The sequence below is a fragment of the Saccopteryx leptura genome, chromosome 5 (genome assembly GCF_036850995.1).
Source record: "Saccopteryx leptura isolate mSacLep1 chromosome 5, mSacLep1_pri_phased_curated, whole genome shotgun sequence".
NCBI classification, from domain to species: domain Eukaryota; kingdom Metazoa; phylum Chordata; class Mammalia; order Chiroptera; family Emballonuridae; genus Saccopteryx; species Saccopteryx leptura.
Window position 1 is genome coordinate 61179464 of NC_089507.1, and position 22171 is coordinate 61201634.

At 35.7% G+C, this 22171-nt stretch overlaps 1 protein-coding gene and 1 pseudogene across 2 annotated transcripts in view; both read right to left on the reverse strand.

Moving 5' to 3' along the window:
- Positions 1-22171, reverse strand: part of ANTXR2 (ANTXR cell adhesion molecule 2) — a 158500-nt gene that overhangs the window by 96109 nt on the left and 40220 nt on the right. For both annotated transcript variants that reach the window (XM_066384843.1, XM_066384842.1), the window contains exons 10-11: positions 20800-20869; positions 9580-9658 (exon numbers count right to left, since the gene is read on the reverse strand). In XM_066384843.1, the coding sequence (XP_066240940.1) occupies positions 9580-9658; positions 20800-20869 (149 nt within the window). The remainder of the gene's footprint in view (positions 1-9579; positions 9659-20799; positions 20870-22171) is intronic.
- Positions 5374-5675, reverse strand: LOC136406208 (10 kDa heat shock protein, mitochondrial pseudogene; annotated as a pseudogene).

Consider the following 22171-nt stretch of genomic DNA (forward strand, 5'->3'; position numbering starts at 1 on the left):
AATGAAGGTAAGCTCGCCTGAACAGGCAGTGGTGCAGTGGATAGAACGTTGGACTGGGATGCGGAGGACCCAGGTTAAAGACCCCAAGTCACCAGCTTGAGCGCGGGCTCATCTGGCTTGAGCAAAAGCTCACCAGCTTGGATCCAAGGTCGCTGGCTCAAGCAAGGGGTTACTCGGTCTGCTGAAGGCTCGCGGTTGAGGCACATATGAGAAAGCAATCAATGAATAACTAAGGTGGTACAACAAAAAACTGATGATTGATGCTTCTCATCTCTCTCTGTTCCTGTCTGTCTGTCCCTATCTATCCCTCTCTCTGACTTCTCTGACTCTCTCTCTGTCCATGTGTGTGTGTGTGTGTGTGTGTGTGTGTGTGTGTGTGTGAGAGAGAGAGAGAGAGAGAGAGAGAGAGAGAAAGAGAGAAGAGAAAAAATAAATACTTTTAGAGAAATCTCCCCGGCAAATATTTAAACTCTCTTACAAGCAAAGAAAACAATTCAGATATACATCATGTTATTTAGGAAAATACTCAAAGTACATCTTTCTACACAGAATTCTAAACATTCATGAAAAAAAATCATGCAGCTCTTCACAGGTTTGATTATGCTCAGCTCTAAAATCCAGGCAATTAGGAATAATAACAGGAAAAGAATGGCAAAGAAAAATATGTGAGATGCTATGAATAAATGTTGTCAAGTGTATACATCTATGATCCCACCTTCAAATATAGAGTCTTATATAAGATACACCCAATCCGTGACTGCATGGAATGAATCAGTCAGACCTCCCCTGCACAAGGCTCTAGCTGTAGCACTTGTGGAAACTGCTCTCCATTTGGCTGTGCTATACAACTTTCAAAAGGGTTCTATGAACACCTGGCTTCCTTTCCTAGAGTTCAAACCCTGTGTTCAGAAATAAAGACATGCAACTAGAGGGTGTGAGTCTGCTGAAAGTTTAGGGATCAGTTTTTCTTTCTATGAATGTGTCATAAGTAGGAAATTTGGAAAATCGTACTGACAGAATATAAAATAGATGGGCTGGGCATGATGGGCAGTTAAATTTTTTGATTTTCTCTAAAAAAAAAATGCCCCTATTAGGAACAGTGACAAAACTCTATGTATGTCCAGCATTATATACATTAAGTGTAACATTATTATCTCAACTAACTCCAAATATTTGTCTAAAATAAAATTAAAACAAAAATACATACTTTCTAAAGAGCTACCATATTTTAATCTTTACCATATTTAAGCAGAGCATGATGGAAGATAGGAAAGAGGAAGCAAAGAATTTATTGCAATCTGAACTTGCTATAAAGGTATGAAACCCAGACACCCAGTCTCAGACACTAGCTCAGTTAACTGAATACAAATTCAGACTTTCTGGAGCCCTTATCAGAGCATGAAAGCCTTCAGCCATGAAAGGGAAATAATTTCATTGTTCACATAGCTTTATAAACAAATTAAGGAAAGGTCAAACACATAGACTTCAGTCCTTTGAGCAGATACCATGCTGCAAACTACAGACTTTGAGAGGAAGAGGAAACTAGATATGATTACACATAGATCTGTATCATAAGCAGAAACTAAACGCCTCTCATTTCTGGTTGGCATGCCTCTGTTTAAATGCTAGTCGGTTTTAAATAGGCACCAAAGTTATAATGCTAGACGACAGGTCTTCATGAAGCCCACAAGTTAGTTGGAGAAACAAACCTTGAACAAATAATTATAAATGTAAATATTATGGAAGAAAACTACAATAGAAACAGGTCAAACTGGGACGACCTTGCTTTAGGGTTCCAAGAAAACCGCCTTAAGGAACTAAAAGCCCAGGGAATGAGTGGGCACAGAATTAGTGGCTTCAGCTGAAGAAAAGATATGAAACACAAATTTCTAAAAATCAGTAATTCTCTTTATTACAGAAGAAATTGGTCATTTGTTAAATGACCTTTTAATAGGCCATTTGTTGGATCAATTTTTTTCTAACAGTTGTTTTCAACAAGTAGCATTTTCAGCTATCTAAGGAAACTAGGATATAAAGTTAACTGAGGAGTCTAGCTAGCAACTCAGTACCCAGATGTTGGTCAAGGCCATGAAGCCAAAACTCTTTTAAGGGTGAACTGGAGATATATCTGAACATTGAACTTGATATTAAGGTAGAAGAAATATAGTTGAACTTCCTCTGCATCTAATTTCCTTTACTTCATTAAAAGCAAGTTATAATGTACAGTCAAAAACTCTGCCAATATAACTGCAATTCTAGCTAAGAGTATATAAAACTATAAGAACAACACAGAGTCACTACTGTACTTCCAAGATAACTGCAGGAAGGAGGAATCACTCAAAAATTTCAAAACTGCCTCAGGAACATGTTTCACTCTACTTAGAAAATAATAACAATAATCATGTTAAAAAATAAAATAGAACCAGACAGGGGGAAAAAAAGTTTCCACAATTTTGTTTTTATAAATTTAGATTTAGGGGAAAAGGATAACCTGAAATAGGTGACAATTTCATTTACTGGATTCTTTTGGAATATTTCATACAGGAATTAGCAAACTACGGCCCAAGATAATCAACACATCTATTTCATAAGACCTCTGACAAGTTAAGAAAAACATTTTTATAGTATTTCATAGCTGAAAAAAATCTAAAGAATATATTTCAAGAAATTCAAGTTTTAGTGTACATAATTGTGTTGGACACAGCCACGCCCACTTGTTTACAGAAGTTTATATAGCTGCTTTTGCACAAAATAGCAGCATTAAGTAGTTTTGACAGAAACAGTACAGCATCCAAAGCTTGAAATGCTTACTATCTCACTTAAAAAAGTTTGCCAGCCTATTTTATAAAGATCAATTTAGGATGTGGATACAAACGGCAGACTGTGCAAGTGTCCAGGCTCGGGGGAAGCAGACTTAGGTTCAATTCTCAATTCTAGTCTTTACTCATCTGGGAAACTGAACAAATAACTTGAGCTTCGGAGCCTCCAGATTCCAAGTCCCCCCTCTCTCCGCTGCAGTGAGGGCTGAAATCAACACATCTTCTGCTCACCAAGCCATGTGCCTCTGCTGAAGGTTGGGTCGACCTAATAGAAAAAGTACTTTCTAACATGATTGCATAAATGTGTACGAACAATTGGCAATGGTTTTCTATTCCTTAGTTTGCTCATCTATAAAATAAAGGTAATAAGAAGGGCCTACATAAGGTCATAAGGGATTAACACATACATAGTACTCAGCACAGTGTCTTGCACTTAATACATGCTCAGTAAACATGTTCTTGGTATTAGTCCAAGTGGGTCAGAAGAAGAGCAGTGGTCCCAAAGGGTGAAAGAAGACAACTTAAACTCTTTTTTTAAACAGAGACACATGGAGAAGATCTGAAATAGAAGAGAAATAACTGCCTAAATAAATACACTCCTCAGACTCTAATCTTAAAACCTTCAACTTAAACCTTAGTTTCTGCATTCTTAAACTAGATATACAGCTACTTTCATTCATTCATTTAACAAGTAATTTTGGAGCATGAGCACTGTGCAAGGACCAGGCACTGGGAAGGGGCAGTGAGAGAGGCACAAGCTCTGCCATCAATGTCTCAGGACTGCTGGGAAAGGCCCAGAAATGAACAGGAAGTGACAACTCAATAACATAACGGCCTTAGCAGGACTAAACCCAGATGTTCTTGGAACACAGAGAGAGGCTTCTTTATTTGTGGGATTGCCACAAGGATTAATCAGTTGCTAAAATAATAAAGTTTTATTTTGTTTGGCTTTCAAATGCCTGTGAAATCCCAAAACATCACCCTATAATCAATAATATTACTAAGTGTGTCTCAGCTCATTATCACATCTGAATATGCCAAAAAGACTGGATATCAATTAAATACTATGCCCAGGTATTAGTCATAACATTTCCCACTGTCTACTTCTATTCTGAAAAGAGATTGAATGCATACATCAGCAGGTACAACTTGTCGGCTCCAGGCTCACTTTTTATATCTTCTACAAAACTGTAGTATTACTACCACAAACAGAGGGATTTGAGTTTGAATATAAAATAATTAAATGAGAAAAAAATATCCTTTAATTATTATTAATATAAGGGGGATTACATTATTTATTATACTATAATAATCAGTATAATAATAAAATGTACACGAAAGGCCACAAATCCTCAACCTGAGTAAAGCATCAAGGTCACTGTGACCCCCGACCTTTCTCTCTCAGCTCTCTGAGACACCAGATGCTGCCTTCCTTCCATTTAGAATCCCCTCTTCCTTTGGCTCCTTGACATGGTAAGTGTCCGGGCTGTTCCATTTCTTGAGCTGTTTCTCTCTAATTCACTTCACTTACTCTATTGACCAAGACCACTTTATATTTTTCTTCAGCTTGATTAAACTTTAAACAGCTTTCTTCTGAACTATAGGTCTCTGACCTCCTTTTTTTAGGGAATCTATTTTGGAAAATTTATAATTGTGAAATCTTTCTCTGCTGCTTTGAAATGTATATAAATTTCCTTTAAAGTCACTTCCCAGTTTTACAGACCCCAAGGGCAATGTCTTTCCTGATCTGAAAGCCACCCTTTGAATGTCATCATCACAGAAGGTGGCGTCCCATCTCCCAGGCTCTGTGGGATGGTAGGAACCTAACTTTGAATGGTGCTTTGCTCCAAGGTTTAATACTACCTTCTGTCAGGAAGACAGAAAAAAGATTACTCTTCCTTCAGGTAAGGCCAAACAGCAGATATAGGTGTCTGTAATTCCTTGCATCCCGGCACTTAAAAACTCTCCAGCCATTTGTCCCATCAGAGCTAAATTCAATCTATTATAATAGTCTTGAATAAGATCTTTTTCCACTTAACTTTGTGCACTATAATTTTTCTTTATCACAATGTATTCCTCCCATTTCAAGAAAGAAGAAAAGGGAAGGAGAGAAGAAAGGGAAAAGAAGAGAGAAGAAAAAGGAAGGAAGGAAGGAAGGAAGGAAGGAAGGAAGGAAGGAAGGAAGGAAGGAAGGAAGGAAGGAAGGAAGGAAGGAAGGAAGGAAGGGAGAAAGGAAGGAAAGAGGGAAGGAGAGAGGGAGGGAGGGAGGGAGTGAAGGAGGAAGACATCATTATAGATATTTTTTCCTCAATCAAAGTAATATATTTTGAAATTAAAATGGCAGAGAAAGCAATTTCAGAATAAAAATAATCTTTCAAGTTGAATAAACCTAGCATTATAAAACATATAATCTCTTTTTATTCCTTTTTTGTTAGTTTGGATATCATTAGTTTATTATAAAAGATAGACATAGAAATTATTTACATGATGAACGATTTCAGAACTTCAGTGAAATGGGCAACTTCACATGGTGCCATTTCAGTAGTGACTCATTTCAGTCTACATACTTTCCAAGAATGTCAACATTTCTAAGTAAGAAATAATCTTTGTCATCCAAAATTATTTTGGTGTCTCCATATTCTGGGGGAAGTACTTTATCTCCAACTCTCATGCTTATTGGTTAAATCTCTCCTCCCTTTACTGTCCGTTCTAATAGCAAGTACTATTATAGTAGTAATACTTAACCTTGAGACTTTTCTGGATACATATTGTCTCCCTTAGTTACAGTTTTAGCTGTACTCCTTGGAATGAATAATCAAAGAGAGGAAGATAATTTCTAAATGCCTGTTCTGCCATGATTCCATTGCAGAAGTCTGTACCCTGCTCTCTTAAGGCAGCCACAATTGGGACACACAGATTGGTCCTTGGGACATGAATGTGGAAGATTTTCTTTCCTTTGTTCATTTCAACACTGACATCTCTGTGTACTAGTGTTTAGGAAATACAGACCTGTAGGGTAAACTTGATTTTTTTTTAAGCCAGAGAGAAAGACAGACGGACAGACAGAAAGGGAGAGAGGTAAAAAGCATCAACTCATACTTGCAGCACTTTAGTTCTTCATTGATTGCTTTCTCATCTGTGCTTTTGACTGTGCTGAGCCAGTGACCCCTTGTTTATGTCAGTAACCTCGGGGTTTCGAACCTGGGTCCTCAGTGTCACAGGCTGACGATCTATCCACTGCGCCACTAATTATATAGTCAGGCCCCCAATTTGTTTATAGGCTCTTGATAATCTGGTCTACATTTTCTATTTCCAAGCTTTCCTTCCACTATTTTCACTCTAATTAAAGATATCTACTCTCACGCCTGACCTGTGGTGGCACAGTGGATAAAGCATTGACCTGGAATGCTGAGGTCACCGGTTCAAAACCCTGGGCTTGCCTGGTCAAGGCACATATGGGAATTGATGCTTCCTGCTCCTCCCCCCTTCTCTCTCTCTCTCTCTCTCTCTCTCTCTCTCTCTGTCTCTCTTCTCTAAAATGAATAAATAAAAATAATTAAAAAAATATTCTCTTTACTTTAAAAAAAAAAGATATCTACTCTCGGTTTCTATTTGCTATTTATCTGTAAAATGCTTTCCCCTCTTGTCTCCTTTCATAACCAATTTATCTTGGTTCCTCCACAAAAAACAAAACATTTCTCTGGTACCCTTTCACTTCCTGTGTTATCTCCTGAAAGTTTTTTTTTTAAATCAGGTGGAAATTGTTTGACCATATTATTCCATACAACTCCCTTCCAAATGTGCACCTCCAATCCAGATCTTTCTCTAAAACTCCAGACTTGCATATTAAATTCCCTTTCTGAAATTTCCACTGAGATGACTGTAAACTTCTTTTACTCAACATTTTCAAAACAGAAATCTTCATTTTCTTCCAAAAACTGCTCTACCTGAAGACAACCCATCCTAGTTGCTCAGGTGAAAAAGCTTGAAACCATTCTATTTTCTTTTTTTTTAATTGAAAGCAGGGGAGATAGACAGACTCCCACATGCATCCCAGCCAGGATCCACCAGGCAACCCCAGTCTGGGGCCAATGCTCAAATCAATCAAGCTATTCTCAGTGCCCCGCATGATGCTTGAACCAATCGAGCTACTGGCTGAGCAGGAAAACAAGAGAGAAGAGGGCGAGGGAGAGGGAGAGAAGCAGATGGTCACTTCCCATGTGTGCCCTGAATAGGGATTGAAGCCAGGACATCTGTACAACAGGTCGATGCTCTATCTTAGCCAACCAGCCAGGGCCCTTGAAACTATTCTTAATGTCTTTCTCTCACACCCACATCTAATCTGTTTAGGCATCCATCCCATGAGCCCCACCTTTAAAAAAAATATTTAAATTCAATTGAACAATTTCTCACCATCTCCACTGCCATCTCCATAGTGGAGCCACACTCCCCTCACCAAGGTTACTGAAACAGCCACAGAATTAGTCTCCCTTATTTCCATTTTGGCCCCTACATGCAAAGTCTATTTTTACAGAAGATCCACAATGATTCTTTTAAAAACATTAGGTCACCTTCCAGTGGCTCCCTGTTTCACTCAGAAGAAAAACTCAAGTCTTTACAAAGACTTACAAAACCCCACATAATCTGTCTCCCTCCCTCCCTCTCTCCTGCTCATCTCAGGACTCCTACTCCCTCCAACAACTTCCAACCCCAAAGTCGCTACCTTGCTATTCTTTAAACTTACCTGACACAGTCCCACCTGAGACTTGTTCTAGCTGTTCACTCTGCATGAAACACTCTTCCCTTGATGATCTTCAGAGCTCATTCCCTCACTTTCCTTAAGTATTTGCTCTCATCTCTTTTTAATGAAAGTTACTTTGATCCTTTATTTATTTATTTATTTATTTATTTATTTATTTATTTTCTGAAGTTGGAAACGGGGAGGCAGTCAGACAGACTCCCGCATGCGCCCAACCGGGATCCACCTGGCATGCCCACCAGGGTGTGATGATCCGCCCATCTGGGGTGTCGCTCTGTTGCAACCAGAGCCATTCTAGCACCTGAGGCAGAGGCCACAGAGCCATCCTCAGCGCCCGGGCCAACTTTGCTCCAATGGAGCCCTGGCTGCGGGAGGGGAAGAGAGAGACAGAGAAGAAGGAGAGAGGGAGGGGTGGAGAAGCAGATGGGAGCTTCTCCTGTGTGCCCTGGCCGGGAATCGAACCCGGGACTCCTGCACGCCAGGCCGACGCTCTACCACTGAGCAAACCAGCCAGGGTTGATCCCTTATTTAATATCACAACTTGTCCTTTAACTCACTCTCCATCTATGACACAACCAATGTCCTTTTTTCTGAAATCACTTTACTTTTAAACCACCTTAAGTCACAGTATGTTTTTCTGAGAACTAGCAAGATCTAGAAGACTTTCTTAAAGCATAAAACCCATAAATTCCAGGTGACTCATTTAACTGGAGCATTCCTGCACACTGCAATCATACATAAGATATAGACAAGGTTTGTTTTCTTACTTTCATGAAAAACAGATGAAAAAAAGACAGATCAGGAAGAAGAATAAAGAAAAAATGCCATTTCAGTGAGATAAATACTGACTAACTATACACCACAAGTGATTGTAACACCAACCACATCCTGAGGGACCAAAAAACTTACAAATTGCAACATCCACAAAACCTACAAATTACAAATTGAATTACAGATGAACAGAGGGGGAAAGCTAGCTATTTCCAAAACAGAAACAAGTTTTAATAGAGAGCTATCCAAAAAAATTCTATAGTCCATACAGATGCTTGTTTTCCCTGCAATGTTTACTTACAATGAGAAATACAACTATCTCTTTACAGATAATAATTGAGTTATTTTGCTTGTTTCCTGGAGAAAGAATGTCTCTCAAAAGACTAAAATATAAAACTAATTGTTCAAATGATGTGCAGATATTTATCCAAAATCTATGCATTTGTGTTGATCAATGTCAACTTATTAAATTTAATTTTCTATGAAACCATGAGATGTCAAAAAATGTTTGTTTGGAATTTTGATCTTTTGAAGGGCAAGATTTTTTTTTTGCTTTAATTTATATTTTTTTACAAAGAAAATATATTCAAAAAATTAATAGTCATGTGAGTCCATTTAAGTGTGCTCTTTTCATGTTCAATAATGTAGTATCAAAACTTTCCAGAAACACAAAAACTTAACTACAAGGAAAACACTGTCTTATCAATGTAATATAAATCAACCATCTCAACTAAAATATTGTTTAATGTAGTTTCAAATTAGGATTTTATCAAGGTATCAAAATCAAATTCCTTCCTCATGTGAGAAAAGCATCAACATTAAAATGGATAAAATAATGAGCTCACTCATTAAGATGCACTAGTAATTTCAAAAACAGGATGTCAGAGAAACTATAATACAACTTTCATAACAAAAAAATCATTATTCTGTTTATATGTTTAATGTTTTAAGAAAAAATGCTTCAGGAAATCATTCTCCTTTATTTTTAAATATGACTTGAATTTTCTAAATATCAAAATAAAATGTACACTTTCTTAAAATTCCTTTTAAAGGCAGCTATAGGAAAAAAATAGAACCTAAAATAAATTCTACATAAATTTTTCCTTATGACGATCTCCAGTTTTATTGTTTGTACTTTCGTTATAGTAGGATGCAACAACAGTGAGGATCCATAATTATTTCTGGATAAAATATTTTTAAAAGGTAACTTTATGCAAACTTTTTACTTACACATTCTGTGGCTGTGACTACTAATGAGCTTGAGATGACAGATTTTCCTCCATTAAAACTCACTGAAACATCAAGAGTTCTGAAAGAAAATGAAAAAACAATAAATAAAATATAAACACTAGAGTAATGTGGAATAGTTTTATTTCCTTACATAATTCAAAACCAGCCAGAATGCTTTTGATCAGTTATCCCAGTTTTTCCTAGTTCCAGTTCTTACTGGAATATCCTGAGGTAAATTCCTTAAGTGATCTAATTGTTCCTATAAGAAGTTTGATATAAGTAGAAACATTAAGAAATTCCTGAGGCCCTGAGTGAGTAGCTCAGTTAGTTGAAGCATTGTCCTGACTTGCTAATAAGATTGCTGGTTTGATCCCTGGTCAGTGCACACACAAGAACAACTAAGGAACACATAAACAACTGGAACAACAAATTGATATTTCTATTTCTCTTTCTCCCTTTCTCTCTATCAAAAATCAGTAAATTTAAAAAAAATCCCTGGCTGGTTGGCTCAGAGGTATATAGCATCAGCCAGGTTTGTGAAAGTCCTAGGTTTGATTCCCAGTCAGGGCACACAGGAGAGGCAACCATCTGCTTCTCCACCCCTCTACCTCCCCTTCTTTCTCTCTCTCTTTCTCTTCTCCTCCCACAGCCAAAGCTTGAATGGTTTGGGCAATTTGACCTGTGCTAAGGATGGCTTCATGGTCTGGCCTAAGGAGCTAAAGTAGCTCCACTGCCGAGCAACAGAGCAATACCCAGATGGGCAAGATGGGCAGAGTATTGTCCCATAGAGGGCTTGCTGGTGGATCCCGGTCAGGAGCACATGTAGGAGTCTGTCTCTCTGCCTCCCCACCTTCCACTTAATATAAATAAATAAATAAGTAAATAAGTAAATAAATAAATAAATAAATTTTAAAAAACAAGAGATTTCTGTTGTTTCTGTTCTTTTTTTTTACAGTAATCCTACCCTTATCTGAGGTCTGAGGTTTTGCTTAATATGGTTTGAGTTACCATGGTCAACTGTGGTCCAAAAATATTAAATGGAGAATTCCAGAAATAAAAATTTCATAAATTTTAAATTGCATGCTGTTTTGAATAGCATGATGAATTTCTCACCATCCTGCTCATTCCACCCAGGACTGAACCATAACTTTGCCTAGCTTATTCATGCTGTATATGCTCTCTGCCCCTCAGTCATTTAGTAGCCTCTCAACACTCAGATTGACCATCAAGGCATCTCAGTGCTTGTGCTCAAGTAACCCTTATTTTATTTAATAATGGCCCTGAACTGCAAGAGTAGTGATGCTGGTAATTCGGATATGCCAAAGTGAAGTCTCAAAATGCTCCCTCAGGTGAAAGGTGCAGTATAGATAGGTTGAGTACTAGCCACAGTTTCAGGCATCCACTGGAGGTCTTAGAATGTATCCCCCATGGATAAGAGGGGACTACTGTAGTTTAAGTACATTAGAAAAAAATTACTTAATTCAGAAAAAGAATGAGATTGTTTCAGATTCAAAAACGAGAAAATAAATATCCTTAATTCCTGCTTAGCTTATTTTTCCTATCTCTAGACATTAATATTAATTATCACAAGATCATCGTTTAAGAATATAAAATTGAAAATAATAAACTATTCATGCTTAAATATAAAGAAGGTGATAATAAAGAAAAGACAGACCCTGGCCTGTTGGCTCAGCGGCAGAGCGTCGGCCTGGCGTGCGGGGGACCCGGGTTCGATTCCCGGCCGGGGCACATAGGAGAAGCGCCCATTTGCTTCTCCACCACCCCCTCCTTCCTCTCTGTCTCTCTCTTCCCCTCCCGCAGCCAAGGCTCCATTGGAGCAAAGATGGCCCGGGCACTGGGGATGGCTCCTTGGCCTCTGCCCTAGGCGCTAGAGTGGCTCTGGTCGCGGCAGAGCATCGCCCCCTGGTGGGCAGAGCGTTGCCCCTGGTGGGCGTGCCCCCTGGTGGGCGTGCCGGGTGGATCCCGGTCGGGCGCATGCGGGAGTCTGTCTGACTGTCTCTCCCCGTTTCCAGCTTCAGAAAAATACAAAAAAAGAAAAAAAGAAAAGACAAAGAAAACTAAAGGGGAAAGGTGCTATTTATTTGTATGCACTGGTTATAGATGGTCTCAGGATATTAAAATATTCTGACAAAGGTAGAAAACAGAGTAAATTTTGTCCATGACTAAGAAATATCATAGTTAAAATATAGCTCTTATTTTGTAAATATAATTTCAAATTATAAAACAACTCATAATAATTAAAATTTCATTAATTCAAAGTCTCAATTTATTATTTGGAATCAGTCAGCCATAAATTAGTAATGTTTTCAAAATATAGCTCTAACAAAATACCAAAGGAAAAAAATTACAAGCAGATTTTAAAATATTAAGGAAACAGCTCTTTATCAAAAAACTTGACAAAGAATATTACCATATAATAATCAATTGGCCAACAAATAAAAGCTACCCATTTATTAAAGCAAAAGTAGTAGGTGACATTTTACTATGGCCCCTACAAAATGCTATGCTCCAATTCTCATTAATAACCTAAATTCCAAAATTAATAGCCAGAAACTTTGCATTAATTACTCTGAATAGGTAAAAATTTTGTTATATTTAAAAAGTTTCTTTTTTATGCCTTGAATACAGTACCAAATATTATTAGTAATAAAAAGTTAAAATTAAACACAAAATAATCTCAATCCACTGATAAAACTTTCAATAATGATGCCAGAGAGGAGAAATGAGAAATATTTAGTGCCTGCTATGTGCCAGATGCTATGCTGGGCATTTGATGGACACTATCTCATTTAACTTTTACAATGTCCCTTCAAGTAAGTAGTAGTTTCACAGTTCTACAGATGGGGTGCATGAGGCCCAGAAATGTAATGACCTTGCCTAACGTAGTAAAACTAGGATTCTAACAAATTTGAACTCTTTCCATCATACTACAGATGCTTGATGAAATGAAAGTTCTCCATGTGTCTCTTTTCTCGCTGTGATATTTAGTTTGGGTTTGTACTGACATAGAACTACCAGAAAAGTGACGACTAGCAAACTTCTTCAAAATTCAGGAGTATGTCTATTAAAAATATTTCTTATAAAATATTTTCTTCAAAATATTTTATTAATAAAAACAAAGTTTAGCTAAATCCACAAAAGAATGAGAACTTGGGGTATTTATATCAACTCAACTGAACTTCTGAACTATTCCAATACAGAATGCCAAGTGGCTTACTTAAAAAAGATACTTAAACCTAATTGCTTATTCTGAAAAATGGAGTGCCTTGTTTTGTTTTGTTGAAGAGTAAGCACTATTGAATCCAAAAATAATCTTTCTTAGTTTAGTTCTTAATTTTTCCACTTTAAAGCATATACCAGAAAGCATATAACATGGTAGGCACAGTTTTAGCTTGGGGGAAGATTATTTGATTTCTAATAATGTGTGATTGTTGCAGGTAATCTTACTGATTCAACTTTCAAGGGATCAGTAGAACAAAGTTTTTTATTTCTTAACAAATTTTACTCTTTTTTATAGTAGAAATGCATGGTGATGAGATCTTGTAGGCAACCAAAATAACTGCACAGTATCCCCAAAATCTCAGTCTAGTATAATGTAGCTGGTGGCAAATCAAACTGAGCTAAGACTCAACAGACATGAAAAGCCACCTGATAATTATTTTGATATATGGACTCAATTGAAAAAATATAATCTTCACCTTCTCAAAGCATTGCTGTCAACAACAATACGAATAATGGTGGCAGTTATCGATTCCTTACTATGAACCAGACATAGTACACCTCTCTTCTTATTTAATTCTCACAGTCACCCACTAAGCTAGGCAGCAGCATTATCTCCCTTATTCAAATAAGAAACCTACAGCTTAAAAAGGTGACTTGCCTAAATATTGGACTTCTGCAACCCTGTAGTCACTTCTACCACATACTATCTTAATCCTCAATAAATATTTCAGGGTCTTATACTTAAATTCCTCTCACTGGCAAGGGCTTAATATCACTCCTCTAATTTTTCACTATATTCACCTATTTCTCATGGCTACCTATAAGGACATTTACTTTATGCTAAGATATTTATTTGTGAATGTATATACACATATGTATATCTACTTGCTGGGAAATTTTTCCATAAGTGTTGCAAACATGAAGAATACATTCTAAAGGTTATTTTGTAACTATTAATAAATAATAATACAAGAATAAATTTTCACAAACTCAAAACTGTAAACCTACTTTTGCCCCACCTTGGATATAAGTAGAAATGAGGGAAGAGTTCAACTTTATTTGTTGCAAAAATCAAATTTTAAATCATTATATAGATTCAGTTCACATGTTAGGAAATAAGGTGTTCTGGGTTTGAACTTTAGTCACTACACTCCTAATCGTGCATTCCTCAATCTCTTAAATTGGCATTAATTGTAGTTATTTCAGACTTATTTTTGTGAGAAGAGCTTGATAAAATAATGTACATGAAAAAGTCCAACCCAGTTTCTGGAACACAACAGGTACCCTTATTTGTCTAACATATTATTAGAATTTCAAGGTAACATTTTTAATACAAGTTTAAAAAAACCCCAGATAATGCAGAAGAATGTATAACAACAATGAAATAATTATATAACAATTTTTTTATTTAAAGAATTTTATTCTACTACTGCCATATAAAAATAGAGCTAAACTGTTCAAAAAATACCTAGTGTATAATGTCATGCAGGTTCATGTAAAGAAATTTTTCATTGTTAATTCCTTCCTGTGACAAAATACTATCTTGATTAAACCCAACATTATAGCAATGCTGAGCTATGTGTTACACCTAAAGCCTAAACCTGCACTCTAAACTGGTTTATAAATGTTTGCCAATAAGTTTATTCAATCACTCAATCATTCTATGACTGGTTATTTAAATATATATTCATAAATTACCTACAATAGGCCAGCCTCAGCTGTGCTTGATAATAGGGCTCCAGTAACCAATAAAACATTGTATTACAATGTAATTGAAAGAAAGCCACAAATTACAACAGACTGAAATTAACTAAAATAAGTATAAGCACAAGGGTAGTAGGAGACCAGGTGGGAGACACAATATTTTTTCAAAGTAGATGGACAGAAGAAACCTAAACAAAAAGATGTAATTGATGTGCATTTTAATAAAAATTGGTACTCAATTACTAATACAGCTAAATTCATTCTATATGATAAATTATTAAATAGTAAAATTTAATAAGGCCTAATGGTCACAGTACTTTTATTTAATTTTTTTAAATAAACGACAATTCCAAAACAGGAGACTAGCTCAGTGCCATATGTCATAGCTACTCTGATATGAGAAATTTCATACTCCATGAAATATGGTTGACATTTCAATCCACAGTAACCTATTAGCAAGGTATTCATTTGCTACTGACTTTATGCATATCCAATAAAAGACTGACATTTTATGATCCATTTAAAAAGATGAAAAAATTAAATAAAATTGTAAAAGACATTTGCTGGAAGTAATGAATAATGTTCCTCCAATTTGCACATACTGAAAATTAAATTGGAAACTATTCAAAATGTTATTAAAATTAAGGTAAGTTAAGGTATTTTGAAATCAAGTGTTATTGTTAAATACTCTGCAGAACTTTTCAAAAGTTAGCTTTATGCATAATAAAGATTACTAGTTGAAAAGCGAGGCTTCATATTTGTAAATAGTTTAAAGATTCTACTTCTAGAAATGAATATGTAAATTAATGTTATGTCTAAAAATATTTTCTTCAAAATGGTTAAAGGATTCTTGAATAAAGTAATTTCTTTTTGAGACATCTCAATATATGTGCATAACTAAAACAAACACTACAGATAGAAAGATTGCTAGATTTCAGAAGAAAAATATATATATTTAGAAATATACTAGATATAACACCTAAAGTATTAAAAATTTTTCTGTATTACACTGAAAATAACCTCTTTTTTACTTAATAAAATACCAAGACAAGGAAATAATCACTCAATTTTTATTGCCTTTCATCCAAAAATGTCAAATGTCTTAGTAATAGTAAAAGCTTTGATAATATAAAATTTATAAGCAGATATATATATATATATATATATATATAAGGATTTACATACATATTTAAGTATATCCTCTACCTCATCATAAAGCTGTCCCTCTTTGAACACTTTTAGTTATCAAACACTCTAATTCTAATTGGTAAAAAGAGCTCTCTAATATTGAACTGAAATGTGCCTCCCTTCCCCTTCCACTTTTTCTCCTTTCCTTGGGGAAATAGAGTAAGTCTAATCTAACTTTTACATGCCAGACCAGAACTGATGTTTAAAGAGAGCCAATGTGTCACATCTAAATTCTATCTTTTCCAGAATTTTCCATTTCATCGGCAACATTTTGTTGGCCACCCCTACATGTGCTTAAATTAATTGTTGTTCCTCTTGAAAGACAATTTCCAGAACTGAATATAATATTTGAAATAGAAATACAATGCAGATTAGGTGAACTTACCACATTTACATATATATAATCAGAAATTACTACACCATGTGAAAGACATGATAAATGTTCCATCATTGAAGGGCAAGTAGCGAAATAGAGAAACAGAGATGGTCCTCAGCTTTAATGCATTTCACCAAGATTCTAATATTTATGTTCAAATTAAAGACATAACTAATGTGCTGGTATCCATGATAAAAGTAAATAAATAAAATCTCATTCCTCAGAGGAAACAAAAGTATAAAGTTGTGACTGTATCACCAGCTACTAAAATAAAAAAAATTAGGGATTGTCTAAATATATCTTGACTTACATATACTGTATAGGTATATTGAAGTGTTCAAGTGAGAAGCTAGGTTAAAGGCAGAATGTGTCCAACCAAGAAATAGAAATGAAATTAATCAATTTTATTTCAGGAAAATAGATTGTATTGGAAAAATACAATGTTGAGGAAAACAAAAAGATTATATTATCAAATCAGGCTCTAATCCCAAATCTGCTACACCATTCATCTCAATGACTGATCAGCATCAGATGCTTAAAATTTTCCACATTTGCTAATATCCCTTCACCTCATACTCAAAACACTCTGGCAAGCGTCTCTCCATACTTTCTTTTAAGAAAATACTATCAGTTCCATCTGATTTAGATATTGATTTCATATTTGCCAGAAGATTCTAGCCAATGTTTCAAAAGCACATGTAACTACACTATTTGCCTTCTTAAATCATCTCTATCAAACAAGCTGTAGGATTCATTCTGCTCAGTTTTCCTTCCTTCACAGTGTGTTCATGTTTATTTACCCAGTTCGCTCTGTTTTTCTTGCCAAATTACAGGTTTGAGATCTCAACTATAGCAGAGCAGCTGTGTTATTGTTGCTGTCTCACTAAACAAGGGTCTGAGAATAAGTCCTTCCTGAGAATATTGGTGCCACCTGCACTTTTCACCATGAGGCAACTGCCCCGAAAGAGGGACGATTCAAAGAACCTCTCAGTCCTCTCTATTCAAACTTAAGACATTTTGATACAAATAAACCACCAGCAGAAACAAACTCCCAAACAATCAACCACTATTTCTTGGTTAGACAACTTGTTTATTCATGTGACATTTTAAAATGTACCCATAAAAGAAATAGAACAACCTCATTACTACCACCTTTACTTACTTTCTGATTAAATACTAAGAATTTGTTCATCTCAGTCTAAAAATATCTATCAAATAAAGAAATTTAACAGAGATTCTCTCAAAGAAAGTACTTCAAAGACCCACTTCAACAATGCTAAACAATAATATACCTGCATAAGATTCACTCAAATGACTAACTTTTGCTTACTCCATGACATCAATTTCCAAATGCAAACCTATGTTCTAACTCCTTGACTACCTTCTTTTTTCTCATCTCTGAATCAACATTTTCATTTTAACCCTCTTTCAAGCCAAAATTCACAAGCTCTGGGTTTTTAAAGAAATAATCCTCAAATGAATGTAATTCAGGGAATACAGAATGAGAAAGGAACTGTTAGAGAAGGCTAATGAGATGAGGCACATGCCTATGGATACAGCTCTGAGACTATGCATCTGGCTTTGAGGCTGGCTGTCTAAGGCTACTTCACCAGAGTGTTGTTAATTATTTAAGTGAGAGAACAGGGGGAACCATCGCCACATCTGTCACCCTCACACAGGAAAAACCTTCATTCATTGTTGGGCCAGATGTGTTTATTTGAAATACAGACTAACTAGCTACTTAATGGGTTTGAATTCTTAGCCAAAGGATAATTAGACAAGTGTGTTAGGCATCAGTCACCTTACAAGGCGAAACTGTTTTAGCTGTGTTGATTTTAATCCAATCTCTGAAGAGAGCTCATCATCTACAAAAGTATTTGAAGAAAACTCAAGGCAAAGGAAAGCTCCAAATTACTTGCAACATACTTAGCAGAACAAATAATGATGTCCCCAAACACCAATACATTAACAAATAAAATCTCCTCAAGTTTTGCCTCAGTGGTTTCATGTACTTGGTTTTTTAAAAAAGAAAATCAAAACTAATTATTTTAGACAGAGCTCTTTCCCAAAACAATCTCAGTTTGACTATAGGTGAAATATTAGTGTCAAAAGCCAAACAGATGATGAACTCTCATATCTACTATTTATTATGCTCTGTGTGATTTTTAAAAATCACATCTCCTGAATATTTAGTTTATCTACAACTACTAAAGAATATCAACAGTCTCTATGGTAGTCTCTTTAAAAGGAGACTGTGTCCAAAGGCAAATTCTAAAAAAAAAAAAAAAAAATACATTCAGTATCTGGGATAGAACAGATGTATCACATTTTATAATTACTTTGGATAAGAAAGTAAGGTGTCTTCCTAAAGTAAACACTATAATTAAAAAGCCAAGATAGTTTTCTGCTCTCTTAAATGGCCGTCCAAAATAGGAATCTGATTTTTTTTTCCTCCTACCTATTATCAGTCCCCCAGGAACCAAATGAGGTCCTTTAACTGATTATATACATAGTAAATCAAGGTATTTGAGAAATATATATTCGTCCTTCAGGTAACAAACATTTAGCAAATCTACTGTAAGCTGGGCATTGTGTCAGGTGCTAGAGATACAGCAAGAAACAAGGCAAACAAAATTTATCCTAGCAAGAAAGGAACGTGATAATAAATAAATGCTTTGAAGAAAACAATAAACCATGGGAAAGGAACAGAGAGAGCCAAACCAAGAAGAGGGAAGGCTGTATGATGAAATACAGTGGCCAGGAGGAACAGCAACTGTAAAAGTACTGATTTGGGAATAAGCTGAAGTGGTTAAGAAACAGTAAAGAGTCAGTTTGGCTATAACAGAAAGGGCAAAAAAAATAAAAATAAAAAGGATAAAGTCTGAGACATAATAATGAGGGGCCAGATCCTGTAGAACCTTGTAGAATATTATAGTGACTCGACTTGCACTGTGAGTGGAATGGGAAACTCATTACAAGGATTTTAAGCGGAAGAGTAACAAGCCAATTTGCTTTAACAGGATCGCTCCTGCAAAGGACAGAAGCAGAAAAACCAGTGGAGAGGCTAATAAACAAGTAATTTCACTAGTCATTTAGTACTTACACTTATAATTATTTTCTATCCTCTCTATTATGAAGGAAATGATCAGAAACATTTCAAATGTTCTCTAGCCAAACAGTAGTTGATGCAATATGTTTATGATAATAAGCAGGATACAGTTTTTTTAGAATCACTTTATACTGATCTTGGACCTAGAACAGAGGAAAGTAAAATATACAAGACCCTAACTCAAAGTCTGGATTAGTGTTCAGAGAGAAAGATTGTATTTTTCTCCATGGAATTCAAGAAAATCATGTTAGTAGTTCGAAGATTACTTGATCACTTCTGTGGATGCATAAATATTCAAGGTATCTATTGGACATCACTTCTAATTAACTAAGTAACTTAAATCAGTATCAGCTTTCTAGTTTAAACTGATTCAAGCAGTGTATAACTTACGAAAGTAAAACTATCAGAATCTTTTTTTCTTTCTATAGAAAAGTATTCATTTATGAAATAATCTAGTGTTGTTGAGAATATGTGTATGGCTGCGTTAGGTTGTGAGTTGGAATTTGCAACAAATCCATTTTGCCTAAACCATCTTAATCCCCAGCGCACAGTTAGACTCCATGACTTTCTGAGTAATCATATCTTATATTAGCAATAATAAGTCTTTTGGCTTGATGTTTGGTCCTATTTTATATAACAAATTCCATATTGATTCTGATCATTCCTCTCATTCTGTTCCCACAGCTGTCTTCTCTATGTTAGTCATTGACAACTCCACCCTTTTTGTTATTTGGGTCAAAAACCTTTGACTTATTAATGATTTCTCACACAGTCTATCAATAATCCTCTAATTTTTTTATTTTATTTATTTACTTATTTTCTAGAGAGAGAGAAAGAGAGAGGGACAGACAGGGACAGACAGCCTGGAAGGAAGAAAGATGAGAAGCATTAGTTCTTCACTGAGGCATCTTAGTTGTTCATTGATTGCTTTCTCATATGTTCCTTGACCAGGGGGCTCTAGGAGAGAGAGTCGCCCCTTGCTCAAGCCAGCAACTTTGGACTCAAGCCAGTGACCTTGGACTTCAAGCCAGTGACCTTTGGGCTCAAGCCAAAGACCATGGGATCACGTCTATGATCCCACACTCAAGCCGGCGACCCCGCACTTAAGCTGGTGAGCCCATGCTCAACCTGGGTACCTAGGGGTTTCAAAACTGGGTCCTCAGCATCCTAGTCCGAGGATCTATCCACTGTGCCACTAACTAGACAGGAGAATCTTACTATATATTTAAAAACTATAGTAATTACTCAGTCAAAATCTCACTTTGGAACTCACATGTATGTGTCTGTGTGCATGTGTCAATTTAATATCCTGAAGTTCAAACTAGAGGCTGTGGCTCTGATTACTTAAAGGCTCTAACAGTAGTTCTCACACCACCTAGATAAATATTTATAGAGCTTTTTAATCAACATATAGATAAGACAAAACAGACTTTAACCATTTTCAACTTATTACAAGTATAAAGTACTAACAAGAGTGGTCTGTTCTGGGCTTACTACTTCATGTGCAATTTGTACAACAAAATACAATAAAATAACCAATGTATATTTTTTACCATTTCCTAATAATTTGTGGCTAAAATGTTTTTAATGAAGTACTTACTCTCCAACTTTATTCAAGGTAGGTGCAGGACAAAGTACAGAATTAAGATCCATACTTACTGGCTTCACACCTAGAAAATAAAATGCCATTGAATTGGTAAAGGGTTTTATGAATCTCACAGTTTTATTAATAATATAAAGGGTATCTGGCAATCAGAGTTCAACTGTGGAACATTAGATATATTAGCATGAAAAAGTGAAAAGACATTCATCTAAAGAAAGAGGGTAAAAAGAATGAAAAATAGAGATTACATGCCTCATTGATAAATAATATTGGTAAATTATAAATCATGACACTTTTACTAAGTTCACATACATTTGTAGACACTGTAAAATTATCATCCACTTTCCTCAATTTTTCAACTATCTTAGATTTTTAGAAGATAAATGGAGCCCTGGCCGGTTGGCCCAGTGGTAGAGTGTCAGCCCCGCATGTGGAAGTCCTGGGTTTGATTTCTGGTCAGGGCACATAGAAGAAGCAAAATCTGCTTCTCCACCTTTCTCTTTCTCTCTCCTTTCTCTCTTTATCTCTCCCTCTCACCTCCTCCCGCAGCCATGGCTCATTCAAGCAAGTTGTCCCCAGGCACTTAGCATGGCATCATGGCCTCACCTCAGGCACTAAAATAGCTCTGTTGCTGAGCAATGGAGCAATGGCCCAGATGGGCAGAGCATTGCTGCAGATGGGGTTTGCTGGGTGGATCCCAGTCCGGGTGCATGCAGGAGTTTTTCTGCCTCCCTGCCCCTCACTTAATTTAAAAAAAAAAGAAAGAAAGAAAGAAAGAAAAGGTGAATGGTATATATATTTTAAAGCAAAATTTTAAAATGATGGTGAAAACAAGATGAATGTCCAAAGGAGAATGAACTTACTTCAAAAGTTTAATGAAACAGTTGTGTCTCCAATAAAAAAATATATTTTAAAATGAATAATTATATTGCCAATAACATATAAGAAAAATAATCTAGACTATAAATATTCACAAAAGTTACATAATCAAATGGATAATCCTAGAATGGGAATGATGAAAATACAATCTCACTCTAGTTACTTGTTTGAATATTTACTTTAACAAACTTAATCTTATATAGCTAACTATAAAATATATTTATAGTATAATCAATTTAGCTATGTAATCAAGAGGAGTTAGGTAATGCTTAGATACAGATGGCTACTAAATAAAAATAAAATTATTTTGTCCTCTTCAATCGTGGAACCTACTACAAAGAGAATTTGTTAAAAAAATACTGTTGTCTTGCCTTACCAAAATGATGATCTTAATAGGAAAGGAATTTATTATTACATTTATCATGCTAAGATCATCACCCCTTTGTATAATTATTGTGTGTGTAGACAAAGCTGTGCTAACCAGAGTGTT